Source organism: Atractosteus spatula, chromosome 14 (genome assembly GCF_055471065.1).
Source record: "Atractosteus spatula isolate fAtrSpa1 chromosome 14, fAtrSpa1.hap1, whole genome shotgun sequence".
In the NCBI taxonomy this organism is placed as follows: domain Eukaryota; kingdom Metazoa; phylum Chordata; class Actinopteri; order Semionotiformes; family Lepisosteidae; genus Atractosteus; species Atractosteus spatula.
Window position 1 is genome coordinate 38,142,715 of NC_142719.1, and position 18,183 is coordinate 38,160,897.

Consider the following 18,183-nt stretch of genomic DNA (forward strand, 5'->3'; position numbering starts at 1 on the left):
AGATGCCTTAGGAAGGTGTAACAGTAACATTTCTTAAATACGAGCTGGGGAACATAGATTTTAGTTCTAGAAAAATAATCAAGAATTACACAGGGGATATCTGCTTGAAGGGACTGGTTTTTATGAGATTCCTTGCACTGATTTTCAGACAAATGTCACCTGAATCACAGTGAAAAAATACATCTGGATGCTTGCTGCAGTTATTTGCAATTGACTCCAATGAATCAGTGAAATACAAAAGCCACATGTTGCTTCAGCTTCATTTGGGCACAGCATTAGGAATCGTGCAAAAGACTTCCAGGCATTAAAATAACCTTGAGATTACAGCATTTCAGAAAACCTCCAATTACAGGTCATATAAAACCAATACACAAACAGAGCCTAGAATGACATTACCCAGGATTCACGTTCAACCTCAGTAAAATTCAAGCCTTATGTTTTCTATTTCTCTGTCATCATCTCTTTTTACAATCTGTGTCTTCTTGGCAGTTTTGATTTGTGCATGTGATAAAAAATCAGGATAATTTACCACTTTAAGTAGTTTTATTGTTTTAATTTTTTATTGTCTTGCAATAAGCTCTTCCACCAAAAAAAAGTCTGAATGGTCATCTCAACAGTTAGTTTTTCACGTTTCAGACCAAGAATGAATATTTGAGTCTGAAATACTAAGCAATTCCAGCTTTTTAGAGTTATGTTATTTTTATAACAACTTCAAAAACCCTCTAATAAAAATCGGATTAATTACTTCAGCGGCTGCTCTATATTATGTTTTATCATGAGGCAAATATGAAAGTTTTGTACAGTATTTAAAAAAAGGCATGTAGATTTATGATACAAAACTTGTGGTAACACTAAATTATATTGAAATGGTAATAAGTGTGTGAGTTCATATAGACAATGAATATTCACTTTATTATTGAAATAATATAAAACAAAGAGTATTTATTTAAAAAAGCTAGTGATTCCTGTTTTTCTTGTTAGTTTTTTCAACTCTGTAAATGTAAGCAAATATTATACAATCCATAAATGTATTTTTACATGATAGAAATGGTGTTGTGTTGCCATTAGACTTAAAAATGTAGAGATGTGCATTGTTAATATTTGTATTTAATGTATCAAAAAGGGTGAAAGACAATTTTAAAATTTAAAATGCATGCAAAGGCTTTGGGTGACTTTTAATATTTTTTATTCATGTAGAGACGTAGAATGCTCACACTGTGGCAAGGTCAAAAGTAAGTGAACATTTCAGAGGCAGAAATATTCTTAACCTGCAAGATTCCATCCTCATTTTGTTCAAAGAAAAAATTATTTTAAGAATTTTTAAAACACTCAACATTTGCCCTTCTACGTAAAAGGAAACATTTTGTCTTGATACACTCACACTGGGCAGGGCTCGAATTTAAAAGCTAAATAATAACGAAGTAACAAAGTCTGTGATACCACCACCACAAAGTACAATAAGCAAAAACAATAAAAAGTTCTAAAAGCAAGAGAAAAGAATATTTATTAAGAAACTTTTATTTTAGTTTTACATTTTTTTTCCTAACAGATGCCAAATTGAAATTAAATTCAAGCCCTGATTAAGTAAAAAACATCATCCGATATTAAAATGCAAAACATTCATCACATACCCTTCCCAACATACATGGTCCTACAGTCCAACTTTATCCAGCATCCACCTGACTAAACAGCAGTCTCTACCTCTGACTTTTATCATAAGGTTAATTGGCAATAGGTTACATTTGAGAAATAAATTTACTCTACTGTCTTTTCAGAGACATAACAAAAGGACACAAATGGAAAATGATTTGCTTTTTTTCTGTGAGTTGTACTTCAAAGTGTGCTTGTTTTTATGTTGTTTTTTAGTGGTATAGGTAGGTTGATAGAGAATGGCATTAGCACCGTTATTATGTTTTCAAAATCTATGGGTTAGCACCTTGTCCCGATGAAGAAAGAGAAGAGTCAGTGATGAACTCAGTTTAGATGACAAGATCCTTGTCAATGTCCTCTGAAAAAAAAGAACAGAGATCTAGTGTCAAAGGCAGATCTTCACTTTTACTGTCCTTTTTATAACTATTCATACATATATCTTGTATATCTTGTGGGATTTTATACAACAAAAGTGATTGCCGATGTTTTAGAATCAAGATGTAACATAAATAAAGATTTAGTAGATGTTCCATTTATGATATATGATAAATTGAGGCTCTGTAGAATGTTAATGAAGCATCCATAGATACACAGTATTGTTCATATTTGCCTCAACTTAAATCTAACCCTTACCCTAAAACTACAGCTAAACCTGACCCTAATTTAACCAACTTTGGCACTGTTGGGTTCAACCATTGAATATCTATGGATGGTTTATTAACATTCTAACAGACCACAATTTATAGTAAATTTATTATTAATAATTAAACCTTCATTTATCTCAATCTTAGGTGTGACCAAACGTTGTTTTATATAAATGCCTGCCAGACATTTCCTGCCAATTCACTGAAGCTTCAAACATTTAAAACTGGGCATTTGTATGGACGGGATACTCACTCAGACCAATGGTATAAAAAAGATTTAGAAACAGGAAAGCGTTTCTCATAAATTTTACAGGGTTTACAGGGATATTTATCTCTTCCATTTTGAAAAACGTCAAAGAAAAAGAAAACAGGCTGTTTCCTGAAGGGTACTCACGCTCCTTGAGGCCAAAGCAGGAAGCCCATTCATCTAGGGCAATGTATTTGTCATTGTCAACATCACACTGGCTGAAAAACCGAGTTGTGCAGTGCTCCATTGGGATAAGTGGGGCACGCAGGGGGGCCAGTTCAGTGTGGGACAGGTATCTGGAATTATAAAGACAAACATTGCTTTTGAAGCTGTTGTTTAAACCGGCGCTTCGACTTTATTACACAGACTTTTTTTTTCTCTGAGCGCAACATAGAAGAGCTGATGTTAAGGAGCAATCGTATGCATACAGCATAAGGCTGAGGTATATTTCATTCATTTCATTTACAATTTCCTTTTTCTTCAAATGGTGTTATAGCAGTGCAAAAAGAGTAATGCAGATTTTTTCACTTTTCTGACTGAGTATAAAAGTTATATTTCTCTGTATACATAGATTAAGGTCATTAATATTGTTTGGCTCTGTGTCTCATCACAATGCTACAGTAGATGGAGCTGTCTTACAATTTTCTATGCTGCCATTTTTGCACATATTATTTAAACTTATCAACCTGACTATTTTGACTGTAAAAAGTGCTACATACCCATCAACGGGATGCTGGTCGAGCTGGCCAAACTGCCAGTGAACGGGGAAGATGTACATGTTGTAGTTCTTCTCGAAGTCATGGGCCAGCAGGTCCAGGGAGTGTTCACCAGCATGCAGTCTCTTCTCATTTTCATAGATTTTCTTCACCTGCTCAGCAGCACAGACAGCAAGGCAAGGAACTGAGTGCACACACATTTCCAGATCAGACATGTTCGCTTCTATCCTGCATTCATTCCCTTAACAAAAGCCTTGGCACACAATAGGAAGTATGAAAACAGGGCTTTCTCAGAAGTGATATTCATTATGTTTAGAGTCTGATATTTTGTAGACTGTATCCAAGTATTCTTTTTTTGAGAAATGCACCTATTTCTTTCTTGTGCCTGACATCAGCTCACTTTGTTAGTAGCAGACAGCCCTGTTTAGTTTAGAATAGGGAGATTTTAGAATAATAATGCAGAGGATTATATATTTTTTTAAAAAGGCTAATTATGTGATTCTCATTTCTGTTCGTGCTGTATGCCTTGGGAAATTCAGATAGCAAAGGCCTGTTCCAGGCTTTGTGTGGTACTACTGCACAGCCTGGAGAGAGTCCATCTCCTTCAACATGGCCTGCTGCCAGCAACAGTCGATTGCTCAATAAGGCAATGTCAGCTCCACGAAGATGGAGCTGAGAGAGCACTTGAGGAGCCCAGAGAGGGAGACAGAGGGAAAGAAGGAGCCCCGTGCGAATGTGAAAGGGTGACTCACTCTGAGCTTCTGCTTCTCTGTGAGCAGGTTGTTCTCCTCGTCGCGCTCATACAGGGTGACCAGAACGTTTTTCAACCAGTCCCTCATGCGAAGGGGGAACTCGTTCAGCTCGTTATCCAGGCAGGGAGCAATGTCTGCAACAAAGTTCCAGGAGGAAACAATAAGAATTGCCAAGCACCGATTTAATTAATGTGAATCAGCCAACACAGGGCATAAGTTAAGAGCCAAGATCATGAAGCAAAACACCATGCTTTAAAATTTAACATTTTAAATGTTACTTAAACTAAGTTTAAAAAGAAATCAACAAGTTAGCATTAATTAATAAGTAAAACAATTCTTATCTAAATGGAATGAAAAAACCTTTATTACTTTAGCCATTAGTAAAGCACAGGGTAGCAATCTGTTTCATGTTTCGTGACAATTCAGTGTAAAACAAAAAACATGACATAATATTTTAGTTTAATCCAGTATTAGAAATAGCCTGTCCTATTAAGTTAAGTGCATTTTGTATGAAAAGTGTGAGGTTTATCAAACACCTCTGGCACAAGCTGCTTACTAAACCACAACTAATTTCTGTTGTTCAATAAAAACAAAGAAAAACAGTTTCTAAAGAAACAATCCAGATGCATATTCTCCTCATTGTTTGTAGCCAGAATGCAATTATTAAAGCATGCATAGCATGGCAGCAAGCCAGCACTGTACAGACAAGAAAAGGCTGCAGATGAGATACATTTCCCTCCATATGACATTTCTTATCTATATCATAACTCACCACTGCTAAAAGCTTTTCTTTTCTTTTGCACAGAAATCACATTTTGGGTTGTTAAGCTCCAGCCACTCCTTTAGGCCCTAAACTGTTCTAGAGAAGAGTGAAGTCCCATGAATATGAGCCTGATTGATGGGGGGTGAGCTGTAACCTGTTCTATTCTCCATGAGCTACAGTATATGTTCAGACTTGTGACTGGAGCCTTGGCGTCTGGCCCATCAATCACGAAAAACAGCTGCTCGCTGGGCCCTGTTAAAGAGCTGAGCCTGGGAAAAATGTGACCAGGCTTTGCGAAACAAAAAAAAGATCTGGAATTTCAAGAAAAGTTCTTGCTTCTGTGTTTATGTAGCTCTAAGTCTTGTTTGGCAGCAGAGCTAAGGTGACAGTACATACATTTGCAGGGTCCAATGTAGTCCAGGTGAAGTTTGTGTCCCTTCTTGGTGCCCTCCAAAGTGCACTTGGTGGCGAAGAAGTGGCAAGAGGAGTCATAGGTCTTGTTGTCAGTGCCACAAACCTGTAAAGAGGGCAAATTTAGACTAAAAACTCCAACACAATACCACATTAAATAGATCAGCTATTGTCTCACCTTTCTACTAATACCTAGGAAATTAAATGTGTCAATCAAAGCATTGTGGTAGTTGTTTTGTGACAGACAGCACATTTTAGAACAAGTCCTCCTATCTTTTGAGTGAGTAGACAAGAAAACTACTAATTCTTTGGTAGGATGGTCAGCTTCCTCGGATCGCTTGGGGACATTCGCCAAGACTGGTCATTGTATTTATGCATTATGAGTCCTTTCGAGCTTCAGACCATGGGCTGGGATGGTACTCACATGCTCAAACTCTCCCACAGAGGATGGGCAAGTTGAGGGATCCTGGCAGACACACACTGGCGTGTTGTTTTCATCCACCTCACACACCTTGCCTTTCTTGCAGTGGTGGTTGAGGCAAGGATCTGTAAGATGGTAGTGTAAGCAAAAAAAAGCGAAAGGACATATTGTTTAACCACACAGCAAGTGCTAAACTAAATATGTATTTCCTTAAAGCCTCCTACCTCACAGCCACTGAGGTTAAGAGAGTACAGAAAACATTTTCATCCTACTGCTTCTGCCTGCATACCTATATGCATTGTCTCTTAAAGATTTTTTAAGGAGTGCTTTCTATAGTCTATGAAAGATATGCACTTGTGTGTCAGTTGTGTCTTTATAAAAAATAATACGTGGCTAAATGTGTTCTCTTCTCTAAGAACTCTTTATTTAGTATGGCTTTATGACATAGCAGAAGACATAATTACAGCTGTCTGCTTTGTGATAGACTCTGTTATTACAAAAGCTAAAAGTGTTTCTTGTGCACCACCAAGTTTAAATTTAGCATTTAACTAACAGTTAAACTGTGCAGATGTTTCAGTGGCTGCAAAGCATATGCTTCCCCTGTAAACCGTCTACTGCAGTTAAAACATCTGTGATTGGAAAATCGAGCAAACATTATGCAAAAATATTTTTTTACTTATAAAGCGTGTGCACAGAGAACAAAAGAAACTATCATATTAAGAGTTTATCAAATTTGCCTCTGGAGGTAGATTTTACTGTCACATTTACCTCAGGAATATTAAAATTATGAGACTGTGGATTCTTTTATGTAAGTTTAAAACATATCACATCCCAAAAGTTAGGCTAAACTTTCACAGAATTGTAGTGTTTATAAAAATGAAGCAAGTAAGATATCTTATCTTCTGTGGAATGCAGGAATATATTTCACAGGTCATAGTATGCTTTTAGAGGCAAGATAACTAAAATAAAACTGACACTCAACTAAACAACAATATTTGTCAGAATTAGACATTGTTTTTTGTAGAGTTCACAAACTCACTCTCAGCAGCAACATCCTCCACAACCTCAATGGCCTCATCGAATTCTCCAGTCTCCACCTGGACAGGATTGGTGCCCACTTCCATCTCCTGGAGAAACCAATAAACAACACTGAGGTAACAGCAGAGAAAAGAAATATCCAACCACAACTGGCTTATTCTTTATATTTTTGTTTTCTGTTGAAATACAGCATCTTGTGCTTTCTAAAGACCACTGTTGTATCTACACTCTTGTATTTTGTTTCACTGCATTAAACATTATTCAACTATACTTGTAGTTCATTATAATGTCATCAAGAAAAAGAAAGTTTCAGCTTAAGAAGAATCTATGATGATTGAATCAATAAATTGCAAATGACAGTGTAACATTGCTAACCTAAAATTTAACAAGCTTTTTATGTTATGATTTTATAAAAAATCTTTAAGTAGGATTACTAAAATAATTTGATTAATATAATTTGTAACATATGTAGCATTGTGTACAAGGATCAAATAAAGTGAAATTTCTATTGGACTCCCTAATGGGGCCTCTATAAACTATACCCTTGCACATACTAACACATCTGGAAAAAAGGGAAAGAGTTATGAGAATAGAGGAATGCTTTAACAGTGGGAAAGATGATTATAACGTCTGTACGTAATTGACAGACTCAACATATATTCACAAACAACAAAACAAGACAAACATTTTTTGACAAGGAGGTTATACACATACGATTATATATCTTTATATTACCTTGCAGTGAATACAAATATTAAGTAGCAGTGTAGATACAGTATATACATTAAAACAGACAACACATACAGTAATTTATATTTTTAAGGGAATGCTAGAAGTGATTCTAGAAAAATACAGACTTTGGTTCAAAATCCCAGAAAGATGAGCTTTTAATTCTAATTTGTTGGATTTACAGCCCCTCTCTGTAAAATGTGCATCAGTTCTGGCACAGGGTAGATAAAAGAACTTTGAAAGAAGAAGAGAGAAAGAAGAGAAAACTGAAAAGTTATTTTCTGGAACTAGATACCAACTTCATTCATAGCTGAGATGTTGCTGATGGATCATACTGGTAACAACTTAAGAAAGGCAAATGTTTGTACACAAGGTCTTTGTTATGACCTGTTTCAAACTACTGAATTTACATTGCTATGGCATCAAATGTACATAACTATTGTCCCCTACTGCAAGCATGCTGTTGCATAGTGGCATATTCATATATAAACATAATGTAGAGCATGTATTGAATGGGAGAGGCTCATCAGTCTGGTTTTGAATTCTTCAAACGTGCATTTTATTAGTCACCTCATCAATGACTGGTTCCTCTTCAGCCTGAGAAAGAAAAAAAATCACAGTTAGCAATTAACTTTTCACCGAACCCTAAATCACATTTTTAAAGAATATCAGTCTCTAAGACATAAATCTCCATAGAAGAAAAATTAAATACTTGTTGACAACCACCATCAGAGAATTTAGCGGAGGAACTTGACAATCTTTTTCAATTCCCAGAATACTGCAGTGGATTAAGGATGAGGATAGCTACATTTATTTGTAAGTACTGTACGTCTTTTAAAATCAATGCTGAAGAATTGTACAAATTTATTACATCTCATGAAATTTCAAACTGACGTCACAGTGCTGAGAAGAGGGAATGTATAATATTCACGATTTTGGGAATAGGACTTGATAAGATCTGCCTCAGATCAGTCAATTGTGTTAGAAATGTATAACAGCATTACAGGCTGGGTCCCGCACTATAAAGAATATAATCACTGATTGACCTTACTGTGTTAGATTGCACTCTAGTTCCACAATTCTCAGTTTTGTAATCCTGAACTTGTGTTGTAACATTAAGAAACACTCTGCAACATACTGCAAAGTCGGAACCAAATAAGTCAAATCCGTGCTTTCCCAGCACCTTTTCCTTTCATTGACCTTAACAGTCTATATTCATGTCAGGTCAACGCCTCGGAAAACTTGGAAATGCGCACTGTGGGAAAAAAAAGAAAAAGAAAAAGAAAAAGAAATGCAACGTAAACTCACAGGAGCAGCCAGGGCCTTGCCGGCCAGGCACAGGAGGAAGACGATCCACACCCGCATTTTCTGACTCAACCTGGCAAGAAACAAGAACAGCAAATCAGACAAAGTCGCTTGTGTTTGAAGATAACAGAATACATTTAAGTATAGTACTCTCTCAATATGCAAAAGCGCGCAGCATAAAATATTCTTTTACGAATATATATTTTTCCAAGCTTGCCTATTGATAAAAAATGTAGTAATACCCCGAAGAACATCTGGTATTTTGTATCTCTTATTTTCTTCCAAATAATTTTTGGGAAACAAGAAAACAAAGCATGAGGCTACAACATTCACTATGTGATTCAAGTGGACATGTAAGTATGGTGTGGCTCAGGGCTTCATTGATAAATGAGAACAGTGACAGTTATTATCACTGCCACAACTTACTCTCACATCCTTCATATCATGTTGTAGACAAGTCCTCCCACATTCTTTCTCCACTGACTCTACAACTACCAATCTGTGCATGGAAGATTTCAGGATCACTGTACTTAACCAAAGGAATCTTTGCAATAACATGCAGATGAGATACAGTGAATTAATTCACTGACATTCATACAAACACAGTCAACCAGAGGGGATCCAGATGTAGACGTAGACTTCAGTTCAAGAATGTTACAGTATAAGCCTGTAAACAGTATTTTCCATCAATCAGAGCTCTGGAACTGCAACATCTTGTCTATCATCCTTTAGCCTCAATTTGTTTTCCATGAAATGTATAGTTTTGTTTTGTGAATGACTGATTAGCCTCTTTGATCAAAACACTTTGCATTATGCACAATCAAATCAAGAAAATATCAACTTAAGCACCTTAAAATGGATTGTCTGTGTAACAGCCAGTGATACTGTGACCACATGGAAGATCTGATAAGCCCCTCCCATCTGTAATTTTTCTTATCAGATTTACCAATCTGTTTAAATGGATAGATTTAAAAAATACAGGTACTCTGATTACTGTGAATTTACACTTTTATTACATTGTAAATGTGTGACACGTTCACTGTGAAAGACATTTATTTACATAAAATAGTCGTAGTATTAGTATGTGCAATTTAAATTATGTACTGAAAAGTGTAACTACATTGTAATACTAGCAATATTTCAAAATGCAGGTACATGTGAGCTATTGATTTATATAATTCCTGCTCGCTGTAAGTCTCAAAAGTCTCTGTTCGTTTAGTCCTTGATACAAATGTTTCAGTTGGATGTATTCATGATCAGCACTTCCACCTTAGTCATCTTTCAGAGGGCTTCCGCTTTTGATAAGACAATTCATTCAAAGGTAAGAACCTTTCTGCTGCTATCTGCAATCAACCTTCCAGCCTTCCGTCTCAATAAACAGCCTGTGTGGAAAAGTATTCTATTTCAAATGATCTCTTCCTGTCAGTGAGTCTTGTTTCAGGCAAGAATGCGTCCTTGTTTTTAATCATACCTGTACTTCTCAGGTGTCTAAAGGATATATTTTCTTTCTTTTTTCACATTAATATTACCACATTATTTCTCACATTGTGCAGCTTTACTGAAATATTTAGGTAATCTTTTGAGCAGATTACGAGCAGTAAATGTAATGCATGCACCAAAACACCATAAGACAATCAGAGTGAAAAAAATGAACAAAGATTGTACAAGAAACCTAACAAGTGAACAAGCAATCTTAATTGTTTTGTATGTAACAATCTGTACTAAGAAAGGTGAATGCAAATTTGGGTTCTTCACAACAGATTATAATCAAAACAAGCTGTCATGATGTTACACAGTATGTGATTATTAATAATTATTCTTTATAATAAATACTTCAACAGAGCAAATAGAATAAAATTGTGTAATAAAAGCGTTATAATTTTTACTTCAGCTCTCTAGAGTGTTCATCAAGCTTTCCAAAGAGATGATCTTAAGCCAAGAGGAAGGAAGAGTGAAGACGACTATATTTTGACTATATTGTGAACAACGCAGAAAACACAATTTTCATCCAATTCCAATTGTTTCAGGGTCTATTACTGATAAGGTATATAAGACAAGCTTAAAAGCAGTTACTACATATTAACAGATCTGAACCCAAGTCTAAACTCTTATTAGATACCTGATCTTTTCTTAACTTGGAAAACAAATTTAATTCTCCTTCATTTGGTGAAAAACTCTCCCTAGAGTGCTGGTTTCTCTTACATCCTGGAAGAGAATACTTGGGCTACTAATACCTGAATACTTAAAAAAATAAGTTTTTTTTTCTTAATCAGACACATACAGGATGTTATGTTAGATCCTTTGAAGTTGATTACACAAAACTCTCACTTCATTATAGTACAGTTCAGAGCCAAGTTACAAGTATTACACTTACGCTGTTAATTCAATTACTAACCTAAAGTAACCATGAGAGCTCAGGCTGGGACAAAACCATGACGACACTCCAGGATCTCCAGGAATAGAGTCTGATACTGCTGGGTTAGAGTTACCTTTTTTGTAAGGGTGTGGTTTTGTTTTCTGGGCTTGTTGCCTTAGTGCATTTCGGTGTCCTTGTGAACCTCTTCCAAAACACTCTGTGCCTCTGTGCACCCCCGAACTTACTGTCTGCATACAGTGTTTCTCCTTGTACCCATCTAAATTGTGTACGCTTTACAGACTCACACTCTATGTGTATTTCAGTGCCTTCGTATTCTCTGTGCAATCTGGTGTCCCTGTTTTCCCCTTCTGATCTCTAATTACCACCTCCAAAACAAATAAGGAAAGAGTAAGAGAAGAAAGTTAAGCTTTGTTCTTTTCTATGTTGACAGTCTCATTTGATACTGTCTCACATTTGGCTATCTAATATCTGTCTTGAGTAAAAAAAAAACAGGATGAAGGAGTCATGTCATGTACACCATATGACTGACAGACTGTTGGCTGCTCTTTAACCTGTTCTGCCCTTATCCCCAGGAAAGAAAAGCTCAGAATGCTGGAGTCAAAGAAGGAGCAGAAATCTGCTAGCCTGCTTCTCTCTTGCATTGCTTTTACCACGCCTGCTTTTCATGGCCAGAACTCTTCTGTCATAACTCTGAAGAAAAATAAAACCTGTAGGCCTTTACAGTTCATACATAGCCAGCATAGACCAATGTGGCATTATAACACAAACTATCCTCCTTTCACGATATACTGTAAAACTCCAAATCTCATTATACCATGATGTAATACTCTTATTTGAATGTAAATTGTTTGCACTTACTAGTGTGGCACAAATAAAATCAGAGTAATTAAAAAAACAGGCAGATGGTCATTTTTGTGTAGACGTGGCACAACGCAAGACTTCACTTCTCCAAGCTCTAATGCCGCTGCATCGAAGACTTCAGAGCTAGACAGCATTTAATTTGCCTGTGATTTTTGGCAGGACTAACGAGAAGGCATAGCACCAGCAACTTTTTTCCCTCTTCCGTGTTTTCCTTGGATGGTGAAGAAAAGGCTAGGCTCCCAACTTGAGGTCAGCTAGGCTTTTGACTCTGATGGAACTCAATATGGAAAAGTACACCGAGTCCTGGCAGACACCACCACGTGTGATGTTTCCGACGTTACACACAAGGAATCCTCTCTTTCTCCTCCAAAAAATAAATAAATAAGAAAGGTGTTATTTCATTTTCAGTCTTGAAAAACAGCCTCCGTTTTACCAGGTGATGTGTGCCTCAGCTACCGGGCATCATCCCCAGCAATGTCTGTATTTAACTTGGAAGTTCATTTTGCTCCTGTTGTCACCTCGTCAGTAACAGCACTACCTAAAGGGGAGTTACGTAACTGTCCAGAAATTATTTTATTTGGAAGGAAACGGGTATAATCAAACAGGGCTGGTGTACGATAAACTTTAAAGGCTAAATGAAGTCCTTTTCCCTGGATATTTAGTTTGGAGATTCCTTATGTAACAGACTAAGGGGCATGAACAGAGTAGCAGGGCCAGTACAGTACTGTCTTTCTTTTGAGACAACTTTAATACCTGCAACCAGAAAGTTCCAGAAGGGTTAGGGTTCATGTACTAAATGTTTACCTCTGGAGGGATATCTGATTTTGGCGGATACTCTTCAACTGAGGTGCAGAATTCCATGTTAAAACTAATATACCGCTTGTTTAAATATCACATTGTCCTGGAAAAAGGCCCTCTTTCCCTAATTATACTAACATCTGTGTGCACCACACTACCAGAAGCTGTCATCTCGGCCCATTTGAATCGGATTATGTTGTTGTTGTGGTTTTCCCGATCCTGTGGTTGTGTTTTTATTTTTCATATGATTTAAAATGTGTTTTAAGCCAAAACGTACCATTAAAAGATGCTTTTCACTAGGGTAATCTACCATTTTTGTTCATTGTGAATTTAGGTCATGTTAAATATCTGCCAAAGTTGTAAAGGGATCATTCTAGATAGTTACTTAATGTAATTCATTTTTGTGCTAGTTAAGTGATTGGTTATAATGAAATAATTGCAGTACCGAAAATTAAACATAGGATTGGGCCTAGATATTTTGCCCAGCTTGCATTCTTGTACTAGTAATAATTATTTTTAAATGTGTACTAAGCATTCATGACATATCTTAGAATGGTAAGGCAGACATATTTTACCATACTAAGTCATATTTTACAGTAGGAAATGACTTATTTTGTACTTGAAAATAAAAATAAAAAATATTTTACAGTGATTTCAGTAATTCTGAATCTATTCTTCCTTTACACTCTTGAAATTAAGCTATCAGAAAAATCATTTTCATTTAGCTAAGGTGCAGATGGCTGAGAATATTTTGTAAACAATATGTTTCTTACACCTGAAGAAGGCTCCACAGCTGAAATGTTGTGTTTCCTTTCTTTTCTTTTCAGCATGGAATAAACCTGCTACCTGTTCCTTTGTTTCCTACTAAACTGATTGTTTACTGGAATAGAATGCTAACCATGCTAGCATGGTGTAATAAGCATGAAAAATTGGAATAAAAACATAAAAAGTACTTTGCCTCGCACTTTGAAAACTCACTTAAAAACAACAGCAAAAACAAAATCATAGTTTTTAGTCTTTCTCAAGAGTGCCCAGTTTTGTTGTTGTTTCATGAGTTCATTAAATTATTTCTCTTTATTTCAGTGAACATTCTTGAAAGGGCTTATGTGACAACTAATTAAAGTTGGTAAGAATATAATAAACCACTTAATCATGTGATGTTTGTGTTCTGAAAGGCAAGATTCTCAATTATTTAACAAATAACAGGTCAGCAAACAGCAAACAAAATCAGTGGAGTATTATGAAGCCCAGAATTTAACATTATCTACTTGTATATCATGCATTTATCATCATCATTTATGTCAGACTTAAAGATAAATGTTGATCACTCATTCTTCTAAAAACTACTTTTGTAGTAATGTTTAAAAAGCTTATTTTATTTATTATGTCCTATTTACTATACTTGAGCTTTCTTTTATAAACTTTCAGAGTAGATAAAAAAGTTCCAATTTAGTATTTATACAACTGCGTATATGTCTTTTTAAAAACATTATTCTGCTCAGTTTAGATTAATGTTGCATTTATAAAAGATAAAAAAAAACATTTAATGTGCTGCAGTAACCAAGGAACCAGAGTGCTAAGCCACCCAACCTTTCTTTTTTAAAAAGTCATTTTTACCTACATTTGCTTCTTGAGATGTGTCTGACAGCTGTTTCTTTCCCTATTCCTAATTCTCCCTTGTCTGTTGAAGGGCTCAGGAGCTGTTGTGAGCAGCACATTTAAAACAAATTTATTCTACTTGGAAATTCAGCTGTGAAAAAGAAACAGGTTTTGTGCCAAGTGAGAAGCTTTTTTCTGTCCCTGATTTACCTTTTCAAAAGTTAAGATCTGTCAAGCTTGGAATCTTTTCTCTGAGATTTGGAGTGGGTTCTATACCAGTCTTTCCAAGTTTCTTTTAGTCAGGGAAAATGAAGGGAGACAGCTGCTTTGAACTGAGCTGGGGGAGCTGAAATGTCCTAATAACCTTTTTGTATAATGAATGTCATTACCTGATAAATGACACATTCAACAGTTTCTAAAAGAAAAAAAAACTCTTTTACCTGTTAAAAGTTTCAAAATGACATCCACATTTTTTTCAACTCAATGCTACTTTTACTGCCACTTGTATTGCACATGATTCAATTTCAGTTCATTTTCTTTTCCATTCTGTTTAATTGGAGCATCATATACTGTATCTATGTCTAAAAGCCCCAGTCTGCCCATGATAATGTATTTTCATATTTTTATTATTTTACTGCAGTGCATGGTACAGTTCCAAACTGGCATGTTGCAATTTAAGTCCTCAAAAACTGGAAAAAAAAAAACTTTGTGAGCCACCTCCAAAGAGATTAAGAATAATCCAAAGTCATTCGCTATAAAGATAGGAGAAAAACTAATGCAGCATCTGAAAGATAGGGAGTACATGTTTTTTAAAATAATATATATTTAATTGTATTCTTTTGGATTTGTCCAATTCACATGTATTGGAAACAATAGGCAGCAACAGCTGTAGACACCAAATTAAGGCTTGAACACCGACTTGAGCACCACTACACAGATGAAAATACTTTGAAGTTAAAAATAGCATTTATTTCCTGTGAAAGGTTATTGTTTAAAGTGATGAAACTGATGCAAGATGAAGGAAGAAGATAAAGTGCCTCTGTAAACACACACGATATACAGTACCTATTGCTCCAAAGTTAAAAAAAAATGAGAAGTGTCTCTCAGCCTGAAGGAAGCCTACAGACATCTGCAAAGCCTTGTACACCCTGGTGATGGCCAAAAAAGACTACTATGGCAACACACATTCCATTTGGTGTGAGTAATGAGGAGGGGTTTATTCAAAGAGGAAGGGCTTTCTTTCAAGAGTCTGAGGCACTTTTCCACAAATCCCAGGACCCCACCCCCTCTGCCTATGTGGCATACAATGGCTGCACAACATATTGTGTTACCAGTGTTTTGTTCTGTGATTGTGTATCCCTTTGATTGTCCAGTGTCAGAGCGAGGTTACTGTGCTTTCAATATTTATTAGATTGATGCTTATTTGAATTTTTTTCAATATTATTTCAGAAAACAGGAACAAGTAAAGAAACAAATCCACAAATATCTGTCAAATATCAAATGTTTTGTGTTGTACACCTTTAAATATCCAAAACATGCATCCAGCATCCTGTCTGTGTATAAAAATGAAACCTTCAAATCAGGTTGGTGAACTAATTAAGTTATTCTCACAGCATTCTAGAGACAAACATCAACAAATACGAATCAATAGAAGATTTTCTAGCACAGGCTGATGTACTGTATGCAAGGAAGAAGAATGCATTACTTTGCATTATATTTCAGTTTTGGAAAAATGCATTTTTAACAAAATTATAGTGGACTATACATACTCTGGTTCAAAAGTAAAGGAATTCAATGGAATTCCACTGGGAAAAGTGGAGAATAACAAATCACAACAAGGCTATTTAGTAACAGACTTTGGCAAACAGGATGAAAAACTAAAAAGTTATAATTCCAATTGTTTTATGTCCACTTAATGACATACTCTAGTATATCCAACTACAGCATGTACATAATATATCTTACTATGAACTCCAAGGTATTTGGGTTTCATAACATGAAACCCAATGTTCTGTTTAAAAAGAAAAAGCATAAGGCATGCGTGTAGAAGAAAACAAATGTAAGTTTAAAAGATACGTTGGAATCCTCTTACCTAAATTGTGTCGAGCAGTAAAGCCAGGGGAGCAGTAGGCTGTCTGAGGGCCTGGGAGAATCTAACGGATTCAGGAGCTCACAGAGAAGAAGTTAGCAGTGGGCAGGTCCGTTTGGGAAGCCCCCCTTTGTGCTAGACTGCGGTGGGCTGTCCCAAACTTAACTCCCTGTTCTCAGGCCTGTCTCCTCCTCTCTGGCCAAGAAAAGGACTTGTTATGCTTTTTTAGAAATGTTTTTATGAAAGGCATAAGTAATCAAATCACCTCAGTGTTTCCAGCTCAGGAAGCCATGGTACAGGATGATGCCAGCTTCCATTACATTTTTGCAAATGACTGTGTGTAGAAACCAACAGCACAGGGAGGCATTGTTTTTCTTTTTCTCCTTGTTGCTCAAACTTGTTTTAAGTGTATTTGTGCAAGCTTGAATCCATGGTAAAAGGCAAGACATTATATTGCTTCAGTGTCAATCTTAACCCACAATAAAAACATATCTCTTTCTAAACCTTCTGTGAGTTTGTGTCGGATGTCATTTGTTTTGAGAATTCTTATTTTCCTGTAGGTTTACATATTGATTGATTGTGTGGTGAATTGTATAAATTTGTGTTTTTTTAAAAAGCTAAAATAGAAACAAGCTCCTGTCTACAAACTTTTTTAACATACAGTTTTAGGCTCACAGTTAACAATCATTCACAGTCATTGGGTAGCCTTTGTATTAAACAGTAAAGACGTTTAATACAAAAAGTAAAGTAAGATCATTCACAGTCATTGGGTAGCCTTTGTATTAAACAGTAAAGAAGTATTCGAGTCTGGGTCACTGTTATATTTGGTGTGGGAATCCTTTCTTGTGACAGAATAAGTGCTTCGAGTCTCATTTAATATGCAAACTTTTATCTTTACAACCGTAAATTTTATGCAGAAGTAAAAGGCCAAACAATAGTGTCCCTTCCTTCAGTAGGTGTTGGTTTCTTTTACAATGTCACAAGAGTAAGTTTCCAGCTACTTTGGTACAATACAAGCCCAGTTGACCCTTGTTCAATACAATTTTTACTGAATCTGGACGTTGTTGTTTTTTAGATCTCTCCTATGTTTCTGACTCCAGAAGGCATGGTTGATGAGTTAATCACTGGTACAGTATAAATGAAATATACAGTATTTTTTTGTGTAAATGCTGTTTATTTAATGTGCAGGGCTGTTGCTCAAGAGTACTGCTGCTGATCATACAGTATACTATTCCTGTAACTCCACCAACATCCACCTAGAAGTTTAATATCTGATTCTTCTATATCTAAAAGCAAAAAAGCCTAAAGTGTAATAGAAACTAAACCTGTTGATACTGCTAGAATTAATGGATCTTCTCTGCTCTCTGTTCCTAGATGTGTTCCAGGATACACCCTCATAAAACTGGCCTTTTTAATCAGAAATGATGCTTTTTCAGAATCCAGTTTCATGGTAGAGTAGAGCACTTTACCGATGATGTTTCTGGATAGATTACTAATGCCTTCTTTACTTTGTACTGACCAGAATGAAGAAAAACATCTGGATAAGAATGAAAAAAATGATGAAAAAAGGATCCTGCAACGTGGCACTGGCTCTTCCCTTTCTGGCTTTAACATATGCATTAAGCAGAACCAAATGCAGAAAAAGAGGAATCGTAATTATGACAGCTCTCCCACTCTGTATACGTGGCGGCGTCAGAATTTGAAACAACAAGTCTCGACGAAGTGCACCAGTATTAGGGAGGAGGTTACATAATTGCAAATACACACGTTGGCTTTAGTTTAG

General features: G+C 35.9%; 1 protein-coding gene across 1 annotated transcript; it reads right to left on the reverse strand.

Annotated features, from left to right (window-relative positions):
* Positions 1-1,502: 1,502 nt before the first annotated feature.
* sparc (secreted protein, acidic, cysteine-rich (osteonectin)) lies at positions 1,503-16,592 on the reverse strand. Its single transcript, XM_088933091.1, has 10 exons — positions 16,404-16,592; positions 8,680-8,749; positions 7,942-7,968; positions 6,644-6,731; positions 5,608-5,729; positions 5,169-5,289; positions 4,010-4,143; positions 3,261-3,409; positions 2,689-2,837; positions 1,503-2,008 (listed from the first exon to the last, which is right to left on the reverse strand). The coding sequence occupies exons 2-10, from the start codon at positions 8,734-8,736 to the stop codon at positions 1,980-1,982; spliced, it is 876 nt and encodes a 291-aa protein (XP_088789217.1). The 5' UTR covers positions 8,737-8,749; positions 16,404-16,592; the 3' UTR covers positions 1,503-1,979.
* Positions 16,593-18,183: the final 1,591 nt, after the last annotated feature.